This window comes from Stenella coeruleoalba (assembly GCF_951394435.1).
Source record: "Stenella coeruleoalba genome assembly, chromosome: 12".
Lineage (NCBI taxonomy): Eukaryota > Metazoa > Chordata > Mammalia > Artiodactyla > Delphinidae > Stenella > Stenella coeruleoalba.
In genome coordinates, this window is record NC_137158.1 from 37,015,980 (window position 1) to 37,038,254 (window position 22,275).

General features: G+C 37.4%; 1 protein-coding gene across 10 annotated transcripts in view; it reads right to left on the bottom strand.

Moving 5' to 3' along the window:
- HACE1 (HECT domain and ankyrin repeat containing E3 ubiquitin protein ligase 1) overlaps positions 1 to 21,296 on the bottom strand; it is a 95,077-nt gene extending 73,781 nt beyond the window's left edge. For 5 of the 10 annotated variants that reach the window (XM_079939641.1, XM_079939638.1, XM_079939635.1 and 2 more), the window contains exons 1-6: positions 20,981 to 21,296; positions 15,255 to 15,309; positions 14,161 to 14,250; positions 13,272 to 13,376; positions 6,316 to 6,391; positions 993 to 1,124 (exon numbers count right to left, since the gene is read on the bottom strand). In XM_079939641.1, coding sequence (XP_079795767.1) covers positions 993 to 1,124; positions 6,316 to 6,391; positions 13,272 to 13,376; positions 14,161 to 14,250; positions 15,255 to 15,309; positions 20,981 to 21,056 — 534 coding nt within the window. In that variant the 5' untranslated portion in view covers positions 21,057 to 21,296. Of the gene's footprint in view, positions 1 to 992; positions 1,125 to 6,315; positions 6,392 to 13,271; positions 13,377 to 14,160; positions 14,251 to 14,449; positions 14,599 to 15,254; positions 15,310 to 17,199; positions 17,287 to 20,980 lie in introns of those variants that run through there. The other 5 variants (XM_079939642.1, XM_079939640.1, XM_079939639.1 and 2 more) reach the window with 4 other exon arrangements.
- Between the last annotated feature and the right edge of the window lie 979 nt (positions 21,297 to 22,275).

Genomic DNA, 22,275 nt, shown 5'->3' on the forward strand with positions numbered 1-22,275 from the left:
CTCCGCCAACGGGAGAGGCCACAACAGTGAGAGGCCTGCGTACCACAAAAAAAAACGTGTTTGCAGAGACAGAAATCTAGATTCTACTAGGAATTCTCCCAACAAAAAGATAAGACTCAGTGTATACAAAAAAATAAATATAAACAAGCAAACTTCTGTATCTTTGTAGATGCTGGTGGTGTTTTTTGGTTTTCAATTGGTTTTTGTTGTTTAGTTAGTAAATACATAATATTCTATTATCCATAATGTTAAATGTGGGAAAAAAATGAAAGTAACCAGGATAGGAAAATACAAAAAGCAGAAATTCAATCTAAAATCTTAAGCTAACAATCTTTAAATAAAGCACCAGTCTTCTAATGAGAGAGAAAACTATTAGCAATTTTAAAAGCCAAGTGTTTATACATAGGGATAACAGGAAAGTACTGCCTAAAACAAATGCATGATTTTAGAAATCAAAAGTAAGGAAGAAAACAGCTGTGACTCTAGCACTTAAATCATATTCCAAGAGAGTAGAAAAATAATTAATCCAAGTTGAATTATTTAAGCAATGTCAGAGCTCACTTTCTTCACTAATTCCAAAACTTGAGGCTTAAGGGTAAAAATATGAAAATGGTAAAAAATATGAAAAAGTTATTTGATAAAACTGAGGACAAGAAACATTATAAACTGTTAAAATTATTATATGTGAACATACTACATTTAAAATTTAAAATATTCAGCTATTAGAATCTATGAATCAGAAATAAAAAAAAAAGAATCTATGAATCAGAAATAAAATTGAAATCCAAATTACAAATACATTAAACATATTTAAAAACACTATTTTCTGTTCCTTTTATCCACATAGAATATATTAATCAGAAGACCACATGACACAGAAAATGTTATAAGATTTTGCTTCATGTTTCCAATTATACACAGTGGAAAACTTTTCATGAATTCAAAGTTTAAACAGATGCAACTTAATTTAAAGTCCTTGAGGCTTTATTTACCGTCTTGTGACCGTTCTGGCAGGCCACATGCAGCGCTGTCTGCCCCATCGCATCCTCAACATCGACATCACTGACGTGCTGTACAAGGTCATGGAGTAGTTCTGTCCGCCCATTCACAGCCAGCCAGTGTATCTGTGCAGCCATTTAGGTTACTTAACATTTGTGCAAGAGTGTTTCATATAAAAGCAGCAGATAAATAATGCAATTATTCATCAACTGTGAGCATGATACGCACACTAAATATTAAAATTTAAGCCAATATACTTTTTTCCTATATTTTTATATGGGGAAAAAATATGCATCAGGATGTAGGTTATACCACCATGTACTTCAAAATCAAGCATTTCATGGTTTCAAAGTAGTTAAAAATCCTAAACTTAGGATCACCAAATACTCTGCTTCTTAGATGACCATGGACTGTATGTATAGCTTATCTCTAGAGAAGAGGTACTGGATATTTTTCCTCCCCCAGAAACAAACATAAGTTAAAAAGTAATTAATATGACAGTAGGTGTCATATTCTTCACTTCCTATATTTTACACATAATGCATGTAACATATATAAATAACATATATGGGGAGGATTAAAAAAATATAAAACACCTGTAAGTCTACCCCACAAAGATAATCAATGTTAAAACTTTGGACTATGCTGTCCATGCATTTTTCATCTGACTTTTTTTCCATTAAAAAAATATATCATGAAACTTTTGTTTTAAAATGGTAACTCTGAAGCCATGCATCAGCTCCTACTTCTTCCCCGAACATCACTGAAATGACAGTAAAGAGTACTTTTTCTTAAAGGACAGACCTATTAAGAAAAAGAAAAGGAGAGAATACAAGAGCAACACATTTTGCAAGCTGGAAGCTTTTGTCTGAATTGTCAGAACAAAGAGCTGAATCCTAAACCAGTAATAGAGCACCAAGAAGGTAGATTCAGATCACAGAACTCCCAAAAGGCTCAAGGATAGGTAGTAACACTCTGCTGCACTTCTTGAAGTTACATATAACTTTTATATGCACTAGGAAACCAAAATATTTGTATGACTTGCTTTATCTCAGTATTCATTTTATTGACATGGTCAGGAACAGAACCTGCAGCATCTCTGAGGTATGCCTATAAATAAAAACCCAAAACAAAAGAAAGGCAAAGGAATCTCTGGGATGATGGTGAAGAGATATTCCAAATAACGCTGTAAAGCAGGCCTAGAAATCAACCAATCTCACTTAGAGAACAGCAGTCCCCATAACAGACTCCTTCAGAACTATTCAAGAAGGTGAAAGGTACTGAACACATGTTATGAGGATATTTACAAAGCTCAGGGAAGTCTAGTAATGAATTAACAACACGTATTTAGAAAACAAAAAAAATGTTAAGGTTCAATAAATGAAGAAACAGAAATAAAAGACATACAGATTGGAAAGGAAAAGATAAAACTATCTCTATTTGCAGATGACATGACCGTCTATGTAGAAAATCCCAAGGCATCTACCAAAAACTCCTAGAACTAATAAGTGAGTTCAGCAAGGTCACAGGCTACATGATCAACACATAAAAGGCAACTGCATTTCCATGTACTATCAATGAACATGCAGAAATAAAAATTAAAAACAATGTCGCGGGACTTCCCTGGTGGTGGAGTGGTTAAGAATCCACCTGCCAATGCAGAGGACACAGGTTTGAGCCCTGGTGCTGGAAGATCCCACATGCCACGGAGCAACTAAGCACATGTGCCACAACTACTGAGCCTGCATGTCACAACTACTGAAGCCCGCATGCCTAGAGCCCGTGCTCCTCAACGAGAAGCCACTACAATGAGAAGCCCATGCACTGCAACAAGAGAAAGCCTGTGCACAGCAACGAAGACCCAACGCAGCCAAAAATAAATAAATAAAATAAATTTTTTCAAAATTAAAAAATATAAACGTCACTTACAATTGCTCCAAAGAAAATAAAATACCTAGCTATACACTTAAAACATGCACAAGATCTGTAAGCTGAATAATACAAAATTCTGACGAAAGAAATCAAAGACCTAAATAAACAGAGAGACATACTGTGTTTATAGATTGGAAGACTCAACATAGTAAAGATGTCAATCCTCCCCAAATTGATCTACAGGCTTAATGCAATTCCAATAAGAAATCTCAGCAAGGTTTTTTGTCATAGACAAGTTTATTCTAAAATGTATATGGATAGGCAAAGAACCAGAGTAGCTAACACAATCTTGACAAAGAAAAATAAAGTGGGAGTAATTACTCTACCTGATATTAAGACTTACTATATAGCTAGAGTAATCAAGACAGTGTGGTATTGGCAAAGGGACAGACAGATCACTGGAACAGAACTGAGGACCCAGAAATAACCCCATACAAATATGCCCAAAAGATTTTTGAGAGAGAGACAAAACCCATCTCATGCAGGAAGTATATAGCCTTTTCAACAAACAGTGCCAGGGTAACTAGACTCCATAGGTAAAAAAAATAAGCCTTGACTTAAGCATCACAGACAAATATTAGCTCAAAATAGATCACAGGTTTAGATGTAAAATTTAAAAGTATAAAACTTTTTGAAAAAGATAGGAGAAAATCTTCAGGATGTATATAGCTAGGCAAAGAGTTCCTAAACTTGATACCAAAAACACAATCCATAAATGGAAAAACTGATATACTGAACATCAAAAATTAAAACTTCCGTACTACAAAAGGCTCAGTTAAGAGTACTGTAAATCATCTATGCTTCAATTTAATAAATAAATAAATAATAAAAATAAATAAAAACATAAGTGATAGAAGAGTGATTTTGAAGGTGAAGGTGGGAAGCGCAAGGTGTCCTTGAGTAATCAGCTTGAGGAAGGAGCACACATATAAAGGCTGAAGACCTGGAAAGTGACCCCCTTAACTATCCATGCTACAGACCTTTGGAAGTCTTCATAAACCCCCAGCGGTATCTGAACACCAGTTAAGCTCACTGCTCCAATGTAGCATGCTCTCTTGCATCTCCAAGCCTTTGCCAACCTATTCCACAGAGCTAGAACCCCACTACCACTCCCAACCTCACAATCACCACTTACACTAGTCTAACTTCTGTTTGTCCCTTTGGCCTCAGCTCTTGTGATACTTCCCTGGGATGCCTCCTCCAATGCCATTGGTGAGGATGGGTCCCCTTATCTGACTTCTACAGCATCTCCATCACCTATGTTAACATTCATTACAATGTGTCACCATTGCCTGTTGACTATCCTGACTTCCTTGGAAGTTTGGGGAAGACAAGGACTGGGTCAGTCAAATTACTGCTCTAACCCCATACCAGTAAAGTGCCTAGCACATAATAGGTATCCAAGAAAATCCTGTTCAAAGAACAAATGAATGAAGAAACATGAGGAGCCCTTTGTGAGGGTGATCAGCCTACAAAGTATGCAGTCAACAGTTCTCTCCTTTTGTATGAAAAATCCTGGGGATCTTGACTCCCCACTGAAGGTTCTTCCATCTCAGGAGCCCTTGACTTTACTGCCCCACATGCTTGGTGGCCACTATTCAATTCTGCAGCACCACATTTCCACCATCCTAGCTAGCTTCCTTCAGCTGATGGGGTCAATGTGCCTGGCTGTTGAATTAATTCCATCATGTGACCTGGGACTAGGCAGGAACACACTTGGTGGCCAGAACTGTTTCTAAGAGAAGGAGGCACACCACACCAATCAGGGCCACAGGATAGAACACTGAGATTGGTCCCAGGCAGAAAAAGAGCTGAGACTGTTTTTATATAATAAGCCTTGTAGAATCATTTGACTCTTTAAATATATGCATGAATAATTTTTTAATAAAAATTTTATTTTTAAAAATTTTATATTCCACTTCCCTTAAAGTTCAGGAGTGAAGGGGGAAAATTAGCAGATAAAAACTTATGCGATTAAACAGACTATGTTAGTACTGAGCATCTTATCTTACCTATACTAGAGAGTGTCCTAAGGATAGAGCTATGTCAATTCCATAGTTTTATAACCCTCTGTGGTACCTACCATATCACTATAGCATTCTGTAGATATTTGGAATACAGTTTTCCTTTACAGAGTAAATGGTGTTATATTGTTACTATGTAACAAAAATGTAGATTATAACAGGAATTGTGAATTCCATATAATAATCATGATTGAACTTAATCTTTAACAAGTCATTCTCAGAATAACTCACATCTTAGGAAAGCTGTTTTGTTATGCCCCAGCTCCCTCCCTGCCCACTGAAAAAAAAAAATTTAATCAGAAAGGCCTTGAAAACTAGCATGGTATGTAAATACTCAATATTCTTCTTTATTCACAAATTAAAGGACTCAAAATTTACAAAAACTACCAAAGGAAGGTTAAAAAAAAAAAAGTTCAGCTTTATTGAGGTATAATTGACAAAACTGTAAGACATTTAAAGTATACATCACAATGATCTGATATACATTGTGAAAGGATTTCCACTATCCATTTAATTAAAATCTCCATCACGTCACATACAGGAAGGTAAAATTTAACAAAATTTATTTCTGTCACAATGTCAAAACAATTTCTCAGTAATCACATAATTCTATTTTATCTCTACTTCTAAATCAAATATGCTCCATTAAATGACAATATGATTAAAATTTTTGGATTTCAGCAATCTCTTCAGAAATATCCCACACCACCCTCCCTACAATATCTATGTGGATCAAAAAAATATAATCATATTTTTGAAAAGAAAGTGACATGGCAAAAAGGATAAAAATACTAGTTTAAGTAAGATATAACAAGTCTGAAAGGATACAGGCTAAAATATTAACAGTGATTATCTCTGAGTGCAGGGAGTACAGGTGAGTGATCATTCCCTTAGTTACCTTTTATCTCCTTTCCTTTTTTTTATTCATTCCTTTCCTTTTTTAAAACTAAAATGAGTTATAAAAACATAGCCATCCAAATTTTCCTACCATGTATATATTAAAAGAATTTAAAAGGACATAATGAAAAACAGCTGTCCTATAATGAACTCATAACACACCTCAGTGGAGATGCTCCTACAAACTCCCTTGAAAGTCAGTGACAAAAGCTAGGGGATCAAGACTTCAAAATAAATGAAAGGTCATAAAGTTAAAAAATAAGGGGAAAGGAGAAAAATGGTGAACCTTAACTTCTCTTAATAAATATAGCTGAGAACTGTGTCTCAATCATACTGTATCTTCCCAATTACCACAAAGAGGAACTGCACAAATACTTGTACTACATTTTGCATACTATCACCTTCAAATATTATTTTCTAAAAAGTATTTTTAAAATCGCAGATAAAAATTCTTAGCACTTACTGCTGTAAGGCCTTCATTATTACAAATGTTGACATCAGCATTGTATTCTAATAATTTACTCATGCATTTCTTCTGCCTGAAAAGAAAGAGACAGTTACAGATAACTGGTACTAGAAAAATAAGCAAATGACAATTATTTTACTGAAACAGTAACTATACTCAACATTAATTAATGGCAAATATCAACTTCCATCTGCAATATTTAAATAAGTACTGTAACATCTGAAACAAAACACAAAATTTTTTCTATGACTCAAAGATAATAGGATAAAGAAAAGGCACAATGAGGTTTTCATGCCATTGGGACAAATTCATCATTCAAAATGCTGAGAAATTTCTAGAGTTGACAGAATATTTGGAATAGTAATCTTCATTAGAAATGTCAGACAATATAAGTCTAATGGAAGGGGAATGGACAGAGTAAAATGATGTCTCAATGTTGTATCCTACATTCTTGATTGCAAAATATTTAAAATACTAAGATGAGTTATAAAAACCACAAAATTAATAAAATGCCTATCTATTCATCCCCCTACCTACTTCACTTTTTTTTCAATTTATTTTACTGTGGTAAAATACACATAACATAAATTTATCATCTGAACCATTTTTAAGTGTACAGTTCAGTGATATTAAGTATATTCATATTGTTGTGCAACCATCACCACCATCCATCTCAAGAACTCTTTTCAGCTTGCAAAGCTGAAATTCTATATCCATTAAACAATAACTCCCCATTCCCTCTCCTGCTAGCCCCTGGCAACCAGTATTCTACTTTCTGTATCTATGATTTGGGTTTATCTAAGTACCTCATAAAAGTGGAATCATACAGTTTGTCTTTCTGTGATTGGCTTATTTCACTTAGTATAATGTCCTCAAGGCTCATCCATGTTGTAGCATCTGTAGCATCAGAATTTCTTTCCTTTTTAAGGCTGAATAATATTCCACTGTATGTATATACCACATTTTGCTTATCCATTCATCTGTCAATGGACACATAGGTTCCTTTTGTTTTAGCTATTATGAATCATACTGCTATGAGCTCAAGTATACAAATATTTCTGCAAGACCCTGTGACAAATTTTGGGGTGTTATATACCCAGAAGTGGGACTGTTGGATCATATGGTAATTTTTTTTTTTTTTTTTTTTTGGCCACGCCATGTAGCTTGTGTGATTCTAGCTCCCTGACCAAGGGATTGAACCTGGGCCTTCAGCAGTGAAAGCGAGGAATCCCAACCACTGTACAGCCCAGGAATTTCCCATATGATAATCCTATTTTTTATTTTTTGAGGAAGCACCAAACTAGTTTTCAGAGCATCTGTACCATTTTCCTTTCCCACCAACAGAGCACAAGGGTCCCAATTTCTCCACATCCTCATCAACACTTGTCATTCTGTCAACACTGTTTTTCTGATAGCCATACTAATGAGTGTGAGTTGGTATCTCACTGTAGTTTTAATTTGCATTTCCCTGATTAGGGGTATTGAGCATCTTTTCATGTTCTTATTGGCCACCTATATATCTTTTTTTTACAGTACGCGGGCCTCTCACTGTTGTGGCCTCTCTCACCGCGGAGCACAGGCTCCGGACGCTCAGGCTCAGCAGCCATGGCTCACGGGCCCAGCAGCTCCGCGGCATGTGGGATCTTCCCGGACCGGGGCACGAACCCGTGTCCCCTGCATCAGCAGGCGGACTCTCAACCACTGCGCCACCAGGGAAGCCCCCTATGTATCTTATTTGGAGACATGTCTACAAAAGTCCTTTGCCGCCTTTTGAACTGCCTACCGCTTCATTTTGCTCACAATGTTTCCTCCTAGCCTGAGCCATTCCTAGTCACTCTTCAGTATTTATCTCAATTTCCTTCATTAAATAATTAAATGAAAATTCATGCTTTGGAAACAAAGTGATACACACACTATATATATATATATATATATATAAATAAATTTAAAAATATGCTTTTTATGTATATACTTAACTATGCTCAGTATTGAATTAAGGAAATATGATTTAATCCATGGCATGAAAAAGTTTATGATCTAGTTGAGTAAATGATATATATATATATATATACACACACACATAAAAAATATAAAATAGGGTATGTGTAATAGCATATTATGTATAATGTTACACAATATAGTATATATAGTATTAATATGAGTATTGAGATACCATGATTTATGGGAAAAACATATATTTGGTTTTAATCCACACTTTTTGGGTCACAGCTCCCAAACCCTTTGAATTTCCTAAGCAGTTAAGGGCAATGGCCCTCATTTCCTGAAAACATTTCAGGGAAGGTGAATTTTGGGTCCCACCCAAGGGTGGGGGTTGGTTGCCAGGAGAACCAACCATATGACTACAGGGTACTTTCAGTCCCACCCTGATTTCCAGGGAGGGGAGAGCACCTGGAGGTTGAATCAACCGCTAGTGGCCAATGATTTAAGTCAATCATGACTATGTAATGAAGCCTGCATAAAGACCCAAAAGGAGAGCTTATTGTCCCTTTCAGGGAGAGCTTCCCGGATGGGAATCAAAATGTTTCTCCGTGTGACCATGCCAGGACCTTCTTTGTTCAGGACCTCACCCTGTGTATCTGTCTCTTCATTTGGCTATTGATTCGTATCCTTTAATACCCTTTTATAATAATCAGTAATCTAGTGAGTAAACAAACATTTTCCTGAGTTCTGTGAGCCATTCTAGCAAATTAATTGAACCCAAGAAAGGGATCGTGGGAACCTCTGATTTATAGCCAGTCAGTCAAAAGTACTGATAACAACCTGGACTTTCGACTGGAATCCTGAGTTGGAGGGGGTTGTCGGAACCTCCAATTTGTAGCCAGTCAGTCAGAAGCACCACTTGTGACTGAGCTTGCAAATGGCATCTGAAGTAGAGAGTGGTCTTATAGGATTGAGCCCTTTACCTACAGAATCTGCTTCTACCTGAAGGTACATAGAGTTAGAATTGAGCTGACTTCTAGGACACTCTGTTGGCATCCGAGAATTGCTTGTTGGTATGGGGAAGCGTACACACACACACACACACACACACACACAGTGGAACTGGGTCCAGGAACCCTTTGCAAATATGCTATATATATATATGACATACAAAGAATATACATAATACATGTAATATATATAACTATTTACTCAGATAATAAATATCTTTGTGCCATGGATTATATCATATTTCTTTAATCAACTCAGTACTAAGCATAACTAACTGATTACTAATTAGTAAATCTTATAATCAATAGCTAAAATTTTTATTAACTGAATAAACCTTTTAAAAGAGAACAAATTACTTTCCTTGCTTTGATTTTTTATATCTAAAATGAGGTTAAATGTCATTTAAAATCAGCTTTATAATCAAAGAAATGGAAGAAAACAAAGCTCTGAGTAAACTTTTAAGTTCAAAAGTTTACAAAGTGGGCTTCCCTGGTGGCGCAGTGGTTGGGAGTCCGCCTGCCGATGCGGGGGACACGGGTTCATGCCCCAGTCCGGGAGGATCCCGCGTGCCACGGAGCGGCTGGGCCCGTGGGCCATGGCCGCTGGGCCTGCGCGACCGGAGCCTGTGCTCCACAGCGGGAGAGGCCGCGGCGGTGAGAGGCCCACGTACCGCAAAAAAAAAAAAAAGTTTACAAAGTTCCTTCATCTAACACATTGTTATGAAAACCTTAGAAAATAAATCTTCAATAACGTGAGGCAACAGACCAGAAAGTCTTATTAAAATTAATATTGCATTGTTTAAATTATGTGTGTGTGTCTGTGTGTGTGTGTCTGCACCCATATTGCTGGATTTCTAAAATCTATTCAGAAGCCTGTCGTGGACCACTGGCATATTGTCAAAATAAACACTTAGGTGGGACTGTACCAGGGAAAAAAGCTCTAAAGAAGTGTTTAGGGTAGAGATTGTTGAAGAAAAGCAGCAATCCATAATCCCCATCCCAAAAATGAACTGCAAAACTACGGGGCAATATAAGAGAACTATATCTTTTTTCTTACTTAATAATCATTATTGCTATTTTCCAGAACCCTGAGTAAATCAAAAAGACCAACTAAGTGCACACCAATTTTGCTTAGAATGGAGCTAAAATGTTAACTAACACATGAGTTCTGCTCTTTATGAGCTCACAATCTAGCCCAAAAAATAAAGAAAAAATGTTTCTGGGACTTCCCCGGCAGTCCAGTGGTTAAGACTCCACACTTCCACTGCAGGAGGTGCGGGTTCAATCCCTGGTTGAAGAACTAAGATCCCACATCCCGGTGTGGTGCAGCAAAAAAATTTTTTAAAAAAGAAAAAACAGGGCTTCCCTGGTGGCGCAGTGGTTGACAGTCCGCCTGCCGATGCAGGGGACACGTGTTCGTGCCCCGGTCTGGGAGGATCCCACATGCCGCAGAGTGGCTGGGCCCGTGAGCCATGGCCGCTGGACCTGCGCGTCCGGAGCCTGTGCTCCGTGGCGGGAGAGGCCACAGCGGTGAGAGGCCCGCGTACCGCAAAAAAAAAAAAAAAGAAAAAAGAAAAAATGTTTCAAATCTGACCAATATGCAACATAAGGATAGACAATAATTCTTAAGTCTTCCCTTTTTATATTCTCATACAATCATGAGCAATGCTGGATCCTACTGTACAGGAAACAACTATTTTCCTGCCCAGATACTGCAACAATTATAAGAAGTTTATGGTAACCCAAATGACACAGGGACCAGTCATCCACGTGCTCGGAGGCAGCTTACTGGGTTTTCCACTGGAAAGGAGGGCAATTTAGTATTAATGCACTGATGGCTGAAGACAGAAACACTAAAGCAGGCCAAGACAAATACTCTGACAACAATAGATGAGGGGACAAAACAAAATCCCCCATAAACCAGATAGACCAGCAAAAGGGGTAGAATTCACCTATGACTTCTGCTTCAGTCTAGACAAATTTGAACTTATAGAGAAATTAGAGCCAAAGACTATTTCTGAAACCATCAAAAGCTACAGGAAGCAACAAGTAATCAAGTCACTTAATAAACATTTACTGAGCACCTCTATGTTGTACAAGGCATTCATTCAATATATAAAAACCAAAATAGTTAAGTATGGAATATCAAAAGTAATCTTTATAGAAATAGAAAGGCATCCAAGTTAGATGTTATGTTAGGGTTATGGACTCTTCTTACTCCTTTTCTCTTCACTGATTTACCATATGAATTATGTAATAATATGTTATATTTCTTCATCTTTAAAATATAATGGTCTCCAAATTCAATGTCTCACCAAAAAAAAAAAAAAGATAAATATGTGAGGTGATGGATATGTTAATTAACTAGATGACAAAAATCCTTTCACAATGTATAGATCAAATTCATCATGATGCACACTTTAAATGTATTATAATTTTATTTACCAATTATACCTCAACAAAGTTGGAAAAAAAAAAAAGCAATGGTCTCCTAAATGACTAAGTCTCCTACTACAACAGCAGTAAACATTTTATCCCTGCTGTGCACCAATCTGTCCTTTCATTTACAGTTGTTGAGACACTGTACTAAGATATTTTTCTATATGTAACTTTTTCAGAGAGCTTTGTCACTATCCTACCAACATTTGGGATAATGTATCTAGACCTGAGATCAATTCAACAAGGGAATGAATGATTTAGTCTATGACCTTGGGCGTGACACCCTACAACATACCTAATGTGGCCAATTATTAGAAAAAACAATGGTTTAATCAACACATTACCTCTTGCAACAGTGGACAACTAAACTGGTTCACGTGCTAAGTCAGGAAATGGGACAGACCAGACAGGGTCAAAGGGCTATGCTTCTCCTCTGTCCAACTGAGACATCACTATGGTTCTAGTCTTTCTGGTTCCACTTTAATCCTTGTCTACAAAAATTTGGCCTCAGACTGAGGCAGTGGACAATTTTAGCCCCATATCCATCTCACTTAGGCAGCCACCTCAACTACCTAGAATTCCTGTTCAAAACAGTCAACAAAGATACTTCTAAGAGTAATCAAAAGAAGAGACACATAGGAATAGTCTTTCATAGAAAAGTTTTCCAGCATTCAAAAAATGTTTATAAATGTAAAGTTCCTCAAGCCCTGAATCAAAAACTACTTATTTTCATTTTAAACATAATTCCAACTATTTTAGTCTGGTTTCTCAGTCCAACAGAAAAATATTGTGGAGGCAGACACAGAGACATGACTATCTGAAATTCTTGACAAAGAAACTAGGTATAGGGACTTCCCTGGTGGCACGGTGGTTAAGAATCCGCCTGCCAATGCAGGGGACACGGGTTTGAGCCCTGGTCCGGGGAGATCCCACATGCCGCAGAGCAGCTAAGCCCTAGCACCACAACTACTGAGCCTGCGCTCTAGAGCCCGCAAGCCACAAGTACTGAAGCCCGCACGCCTAGAGCCCGTGATCTGCAGCAAGAAGCCACCGCAATGAGAAGCCCACGCACCGCAACGAAGAGTAGCCCCACTCGCCGCAACTAGAGAAAGCCCGCGTGCAGCAACGAAGACCCAACGCAGCCAAAAATAAATAAATTTATTTAAAAAAAAAAACTAAGTATAATGTATTTACTCTGTCTTTAACTGCATTAATAAAATTAACTAAACAATGTGGAAAATAAGCCATGGAGTTCAACAAGGCAAAAGACTACCAGGAAAAAGGACACTAAAACAAAGAGGTGAAAATTACGCTTTTCAGAAAATGTCATTATAATACTAGTAAAAATAAACTTTGACAAATATATCTTCAAGAAGAAAAATATTAGTAAACTTAATAAATTATTAAAATTATAGTTTAAAAGTGTAACAAAATAATCCAAGACCCTCTTCCCAAGGCAAATACTGGGCAAAAGAAAAAAAAAATTCCCAAATGAAGGTAGAGTACCTTGACTACTCTTAGTCATAACAATACAACTTAAGCTACTTAAGAAAAAATATTTACCCATTTCTAGCTGCCAAATGAAGGGGTGTACAGCCTGAAATATCTTGATAGTTAGGATTTGCTCCTTTCTTTAAAAGCAGAACCAAGCATTCCACCGATCCACAACTAAAACAATATTAAAAACAGTTCAGACACATTTAACAAACAGCGATAGTTGACACAGCTTAATTAAAAAACAAAAAGCCCTATTAAACACATTATTTTGGGGGTCCATATTGACCTACAATTTAACTCCTGTCACAAACAGTAAATATCCTCTACTTTCAAGATGGTACATTCTACTGCAAAAGCTATTAAGTATTTGAGAAGTTCATATAAAGCGAAATAAAGTATTAGCACATAAAAGAAACCATACAGTACTCTCAACTTTTGGCTTTCCAGAATCCAAATTTATATTGAAAAATCAATTTTATTTAGGTAGAGTAATCTCAACCTAAATCCTAAAGGGTGATGAGATATCAACAAATTGATTAGCTACACACTGGAATATTATGAATAAAAATCATTCCCACAGCTAAGTAAAAAATATAAAGCCAACAACTTCACATGCAATTAGCATATAAAATCTTATATTGGTGGGATAAAAGTAAAATTTTGGTGAATGTACCCTCTTAAGTATATCCAGGAAAGACAATCCCCGTGCCTAATCTCCTCTAATCTGATCTAGAGCAAGTTAAAACATCAGATATAAGACTTGAGTCCAATCCCAAGATTAACAATCTATCTAGTGAAAGAATGTAAGCATAGCACACTATGCCCTCGACAAAACAAAGAACCACTCAGCTGTCTGTTCTCATCTCTCTCCATAACTACTAAGGAACACACTGATTCAAAGCTTACTGATCATTACTCTAGACCAAAATTTAATCCAAAATGTCTTAAGTCTTACTTTGCTGCAATGTGAAGCAAGCTTCTTTTCACACGTCCAAATGCATAATTGACATCAAACTTTGAATTTGATAGTAGTTCAGAAACAGACCTATGCCAAAAGAAAATTGAGTCAAGGTTAAAAAAAAAAAGTTTTTAAAAACATAGTAACTCAAGTTAATAGCTGTTTAGTGTTACTCTTACCAATTATTCAAAAGGTTTTGTCCCACATCAGCCAAAAAACAAGGCACTACTCTCTAAGCGTAGCACAGCAGCCAGTGCAGCATCATCCAGAAACCAACTGCCCTCACCTATAAACTGGTGCTGAAGGGTTCCTCGTCTGCCGCTCTGACTATGTCACCTGCTCTGAGGACACCTAAGTTGGCTTCAGCTCCCACTAGATTCTTGAGAAGCAAAGAGAGTAGGACTGGCTGCTCCCCCTGCAGAAAGTTGAGCCTATCTATATTAATTTTGGTCAAATAAGAAAAATCAGACAAAAACATGCTTTAATTATATCAGACAGGAGTTCAAAGCAAAAAAATCATTTATATTTTAAACGTGTTTCAAAATACAGTGTCTCTTTACTTTCTCCTCATAATACCAAACTACCCAATGGCTAACCACAGCAGAGCTGTCTGTTACAGCTCTCTCATCACACAGCCAGACAACCACACCTCACGTGCGCCCTGTAAAAGAAGTGTCGACACTACCTCAATAGAAAGAACATCAAAGTAGTAGAATATTAGGGAATAACTTGTCCATCAGCCCTAACTTTTTGCTATAAAGATCAGTAGTGACCTCTAACAGAAACCATCATAATGTTTCTTTCACTGTCAGTGACCAAGCAAATACTTGTTTTAAGTTCTGACTATGCACTTAGAAAATTTCTTATCATAGAATTTTACAGTTGATACGGATCTTAGAAAATCTTGTTTCTTATTTCACAGACAGAAAATTATAATAGAGGTTAAATAACTTGCCGCAGGACAAAACCTATGTCCAAACTCTATGGTGTGTTTGTGTGTGTATGTGTGTACGCAACATTTAGGTAAATTTATATTCTTAAAAAATATAAATTTGTGGAAAAAATATATAAATTTGTAAATAGGCACTCACCTGTGTTGATCAGCCATAACCATTGGCATTAATGTATAAACAGCAGTTTCATTATCTAAGTGTTAAAAAAAAAAAAGAAAAGGAATTAATTTATCTCCTACTTTTTCCAAAGGGTGATACTTATGACTACTTCAGAGTTTTCTTAACTCTAAATAAAAAGCTAGGAGAAGAGGTGGAAGAAGATTATGGATAGTGAAAAACACCAGAGGTATTGCAAGATTTGCAATAATGCACAATGTTTCATCATACTTACAAGTACTTGGAGGAATGTTAAGTATATATGAATATCAAAGATAAATATGCTAAAATTATTTTAAAATATTACATATACATAGTATTTGCTCCTTGTCAATAACACAAGAAATTTTTATGAAACAGCATTAAAGTCTTATTTTTACTTACCTCACATTTTCATTTATTATCTTTTATAAATTCACAGAAATATGATCCAAAAGAAGTTAAAAGTCAATAACATCTATGATCTCATGCGATACTTATATAAATTTCAGATAGCGTTTGAATTTTTTTTTTTGATGTGGACCATTTTTAAAGTCTTTATTGAATTTGTTACAATATTGCTTCTGTTTTATGTTTTGGTTTTTCTGGCTACGAGGCATGTGGGATCCTAGCTCCCTGACCAGGGATCAAACCTGCATCCGCTTTGGAAGGCGAGGTCTTAACCACCGGACTGCCAGGAAAGTCCCTGAATTTACTTTTATGTATTACTAATGGTCATTCCTCAATTCAATGCATATTAGAGCTTTACGTTTTTTAATAAGTTACTTACAGAGAAGTAACACTGACAAGTCCCATTTAGCCCTTAAAAAGTTAATAGCAGTACTAAAATTTATGAGTAAAAGTTTGAGAAAAAGGATATTTGCATAGTATCAAAGTATTTCCCCCACAGTGAACTTACAGTGGAGAACCCAGCAGATTATCACCTTAATCATCTGATAAAGGGTAACATCACCAGAAATAATACATATCAATATATTGTAGCCCTTGAGTTTCCACTGAGAAGGGCACATCACTTTTGTAGTATTCTTGCCAAAAATCTGTAACTTTAATCTACTCATGGGAAAACATCAGACAAACCCAAATTAAGGGGAATTCCACAAAATACCTGATCAGTCCTCTTAATCAAGACCATTAAAGTCAAGGAAAAATTGAAGAAATATCACAGTTCAGGGGAGGTTAAGGAAACATGACAACTAAATGCAATGTGGTATCCTCAACTGGATCCTTATATAGAAAAAAGACATTAGTGGGAAAACTCATGAAATTCTAATAAAAGTCTGGAATGTGGCTAACAATATTACACCAATATTAACTCCTTAATTTTTTTTTTTTTTAACTCCTTAATTTTGATCACTGTTCTTTGGTTGTATAAGATGTAAACATGAGGGGAAGCTGAGTGAAGGGTATACAGGAACTGTTTATGCAACTTTTCTGTGAGTCTAAAATTACTTAAAAATGGAAAGTTAAAAAGAAAAAGAAAAAATAGGGGGAACTGTTATCATTAAAAGATTCTTAAGAGATGAATCAACCAAATGTAATGTGTGGACCTGACTGGATACTGATTCAAACAAACCAACTGTAAGTGAATATTTCTGAGGAGAAAACTGAACATGGACTGGGTATTTGATGAGAATTAAAATTACTGTTACTTGTGTTGGCTCTAATAATGGTATTGTGATTATGTTTGAAAAAACATTATATATGTAGAAATATATCAGGAAGTATTTAGAGGAAGAGAAAAAAAGTTACCATTTCTTCACATTTTTGTTCATTATTTTACTATTTTTGAATGTATACATGAAGAGCAATTTAGTCCTTGTCAACATTCACAAGTACAGTATGCAGATGCAACAACTGTTTCACTATAATAATAATTCAATAACCAAAGAATCCTACTAATAACAGCCAACATGTTTTAAATTATTACCTTAAAGGCACTGTTCTAAACACTTCACATGCATATGCATCATCTCTTTTATCTTCACAGCCACCTTATGAAGTAGGTACTAGTATTATCCCTATTTTACAAATGAGAAAGCTGAAGCACTAAGTAATAAGCCGTGTGATGGTGGCATTAAATGGCTAAACTGGAATTCAAAGCTGGCTGATTCCAAAGCCCCCACAAGAAAAATCTTCCACTGCCCCCAGTATACACTATATAAATAGCCAAAAGGTCTACAATACTATTCTTTTTTTTTTTTTTTGCGGTACGCGGGCCTCTCACCGCTGTGGCCTCTCCCGCTGCGGAGCACAGGCTCCGGACGCGCAGGCTCAGCGGCCATGGCTCACGGGCCCAGCCGCTCCGCGGCATCCTCCCGGACCGGGGCAATAACCCGTGTCCCCCGCATCGGCAGGCGGACTCTCAACCACTGCGCCACCAGGGAAGACCTACAATACTATTCTTAACATGTACAATACAGTCTAACTTGTTTTATTCTCGTCCATCTCAATTTTTTCAAAATGCTGACTGAAACCACTCAATTATTCTCATTATCTAACAGTGAGTCACCAAAAGGAGTTGAAAAACACTTCACTAAGCCTCCCTCAGCATGGCAACATTCTTTCTCTCTCATATAATACACGCCCCAATAAAAATCTGAACTTCTAAACCATGACAATTTCAATTAAGTCACTCCATAATAAACAAAGTCATAAACAGGAAATACCCTTATTTGTGAATTTAAACTTATAAATCAAGATAGTACATACTTTTAAGTGAGCACCGTAAGGTTCGCATGGGTTTTACTTATAGGGTGTTCATTTAGATAAAATTTAGAGGTAGATCTTGTTTTTTAAGTAGTATCTAACCTTATTAAAAAATAGCTCACATACGCTAAAAGGTACGAAGACACAAATATAACCACAACTATGATGCTAGAAGGAGACTATCCAGGAAATACTATACTAAGAAAGTACTGAATAAAATTTGCTGTCAGGTGCTTCCTTCTCCACACTCATGAAGAAATCCTGAGAACTAGGTATGTAACAAAAGTTTTCAGAGTGATAAAAAAGTTTAATCAATCTCTCACTTTATCAGATATGTTGGCCATTTTTATTAATAACATTTCAGAACTCAGCAACTAAAAGGAAAACCTCAAAGAACAGGAAGCTCAGATTCACTATGCTATATTCAATGTCTCATCAAACCATAAAATGGGAGAGATTTTTTAAAAAATTGATAACTATCCTAATCATTATTCAAATATATGCTCAAATGGGCTCAAGTTCTATTATTTTATTAAACAAATTACATTCACTGTAAATGCAGTAGTTTAAGATTACTTTTTCCACATAAATGAATAATATAAGCCAACTTTTTACAGTCCACAGAGAATCTATATCCCTAAAATAATTGTTTTCCTTTCACTTCCTGTCTCACAAGAATATTCCTGTTAGCCCTGCCTAAGATGACTCAACAACCTGCACTCCATTACTTAGAGGGAATACTCAGGTTTTCATCATCCCAAGGAAACATAAATATGTTTTCCCAGAATTCAATTCAATAAATAAAATATCTGCAGGTTAATCCTATGCAACGAAGTTAATTTTAGAGTGAGGGCTGATTAAAAACTTTCCAACCTTAATAATTAGCTCCAATCAAGTGCTTATTAATCACTGAAGTCTAACAAGGCAAGATAAACATCTGATTATTTCCTAAAGTTAGACAGATCTCAGAACTTCTTTTCAGCCCTTAAAATGAAAGCACAACAATCTAAATTTTTATAATTAGAATGTAACACACACACACACACACACACATTTGAAAGGGCCAATCTCAGAGAATTCAAAAACATTCATCTTAGGGACAAAGATAAATTAAAAGGACAGGATGAGCAAACTCACTATAATCAAAGAAAAACAAATGTAAGCAACATGGGAAAAAGTTTTATTTTTAATTACTCTAGTTTCCAGGGACTCTCAGGCTGTGGGTGGAACTTTCTTTTCCAAAGAGTTAGTTGAGAGGTTGATACTCAGTCTTAAAAATGCTGATATAATTAGATCTATACTCTTCTATGTAATAATCCTAAGGAAATATTTATAAAGGCAGACTGAGATTTAAAAATGTACAAACCTGTTCCTCATAAAATCTATTATAAAAACAATAATTAGATTCAATATTTGTTACATATTAACCTACAAAATAAACCTACATTAAATCCTACAAAATAATTAAGCATTTAAAGATATAATAAATGTTGTATGTTTTCTAAAAGCAAAATAAAAGACTATATGCAGTATGATCTTAGTTTCAGTAGAGAAAGAGAAAAAATGATAATAGAAGGAAATAAAGAAAATACTAACATTGTTTATCACTGGGTGTGAAATGACAGATTATTTTATTTTTCTTTCTTTTCAAAATGTTCCACAATGAAAACACATTACTTTTAAAACAAGAAACATTATCAAAGTCTTCTAAGTCACATTTACGTTAAAAAAAAAACGGGATTTAAACTGAGCAATACAAATACCGTGTAAATGAAACTACACACGCAGCAAAGGATACCAATAATTTGACTGCGGAAAATGAGTGAGATCAGCACTGAAGAAATGGACTCAAAGGTGGAAGGTGGAAAGAAAACAGAGAAAGAAAACGTTGAAGTCAAAAGTCTTGTTCCTAAAATCAGGATCATTTTCAGTCTCTTACTTTACACTAGCAAGGTACCAAGTACAAAATTATCTTTTGAGAAACAGTCGCCACAAATCATCCTGTTCTGAATCATAAGTAGAGACTAGGGAAAATTTTTTTCAGAAAAATTATCCTCAGGTCTCCAGTCCCACATTTCTTTTATGGCTCTCGCCCAAGTTCTCCTTCACTAACCTTACAGATCACCTCCCCAGCAGCAATTCAAAGAAATGTTTTTTAAAAATGATATAAGATAAACTAATGCAATGCATTTTAAAAAAAAAATCACCAGACTTAACTCCTACCCTTTCTCTCAGTTGGGCATACAGAATCAAGCCTCTTAGAGACAGCACTGCGCTCTCCCACTACCACTAAACCATCTGAATTCATGAGGCTGCAAACAAAACGGCTTTCTTTCTCATCTCTTTTATTACTAGTGTTTTACCTATTCTGAAGAAATCCTGGCACACTGAACTAAAATTCCTAAACGACAGGGCTCATGCCTTACTCCTCTCTGTAGAAGCGCCCCAGCCCCCTCCGTCTGATGAATAAATGAAGGCAGACATGCATATTAAAGTGAAGTGTATATATGTAAACACACACAGTACTTCAAGTACATGTTTGGTATTTGACACCCTTTTATTTATTGCCAAAATACAACAGTGCTCTACATTTAGAAAAAGAAAAGAATGCTTAATTCCCCTCAGCAGCTTAAAGTAAACAATACTACTTGGGGAGCATCTCTCTAGCCCCAGCAGGCAGAGACTGTAAAATGGCCCACAACTGTGATGTTTTCTGAATCCGGATCTCCGCCCTCCGGGTGGTATTTCTGCTCCTTCGCCAAAACCCCTAATCGATAGTCTGGAGAGACTTGGGTCTATCCTGCTTCTTCTAGCAGCAGAACCTTCACAGCCCGGACCCCTCCCCCAAACTCCCACCTGCCCCGGGCGGGAGCGGCGGGCGAGGGGTAGCAGGAGGTCCCAGCCCGGCCCCTGCCAAGGAAAGTAAATGTGGGCGTTTGTTCAGCTTTTGGTTAGTTTTCCCAGCCGGGCCTCCCCGCGCCCCTAGCCCGCGGCCAGCTCACCGTCCGGCAGCTCTACGGTGCGCGCGCGGCGCAGCGAGCGCGTCAGGCGATTGAGCTGCTCCATCGCTCTCTCCATCCTCGGCGCGCCCTAGGCGCTACCCCTGCCGCGCCCGCGGCCTCCGCGCCCAGCGCCCTACATCCCGCCCCGCGCCCGTCCCGCGGGCGGAGGCGGCGGTTCGCCCGGGCCAGCGCCCGGGACTACGGGGGCCGTTAAGGACTGCGTCCTCCGTCCGGGGGCCGGGAGCTGTCGGACAGACCACCGAGTGGACACCCGCGGCCGGAGACGCCGCTCTGGCCCTTCCTGCCGCCGCCACCGCCTCTTCCCTCCTGGAGTCGCACAGCCTTCTGGGAGCGGTAGTTCCGAGCCGCGCGCCCGGGGCGGAGCCACGCTGGGTGCGCCCGTGGCTCCGCGCTCCTGCCACGCAGACGCTTGGGTAGGGCGGTGTGTGCGGGAAGCTGCGCGCAGGTTTGCGGAGGGACTTATTGGGTGTCCCCACGAGCCCCTTCTCCTGCACCGCAAAGCTGTACGAGAGCAGCTCCCTTCAATTCTGTCACTCCCCCCTATATAGACGATTGGGGATTTGCACGGTTGTTCGTAAATCCATCGTCAATCATCCCAGTTTTGGTACATTTGTTTTCCAGATACATGAACTGTTGAAATATTACATTTTCATATGTTAAAGAATGATAAAGTCAAACAAATGCAAACGCAGAATACACTTTTTCCTTCATTGCAAGTAACGTAACCGTAGCTTAATTATTTGTCTCCCCTGCTGGGCGATTTCGTGAGGGCAAAGCCGTCCCTTTATCTTGTGCCTTGTATTCCCGTACTCACCACAGCACCTGACACAAAGTTGAAACTTTGGGGAATATATGGATGATGACATCCTAAAAGAAAATTTTAGTTTATTTGGGAACAATGCTGAAGTCTCAAGATGATGACAGATCCCAGTGGGAAATCCAAAGACTGATTTCGTGAGTTGCAAAAAAACTTGACAATACCAACAAGTGTGGATGAAATTAATTAAAAGGAAATCAGTGGGGAAAAATCATATTTGTCAGCTCTACACAGAAGTAGAGCACAAGCCAGGATAAAAACAAATTTGAAGCAGCTGAAACATGAAAGAATTTATCCAATCCAGGTGAGTATGAGCCTACCTAACACCACTGACAATGAAAAGAGGAATTTTGTCTTCTTGGGCATAACCAGTGCCAAGATGATGCTGGAGTTAAGAGAGAACCAAAGAGCTTGGTCTTTCTCAGCTTCTCCTTCCTCAAAGAGGCAAGGCTGCTCC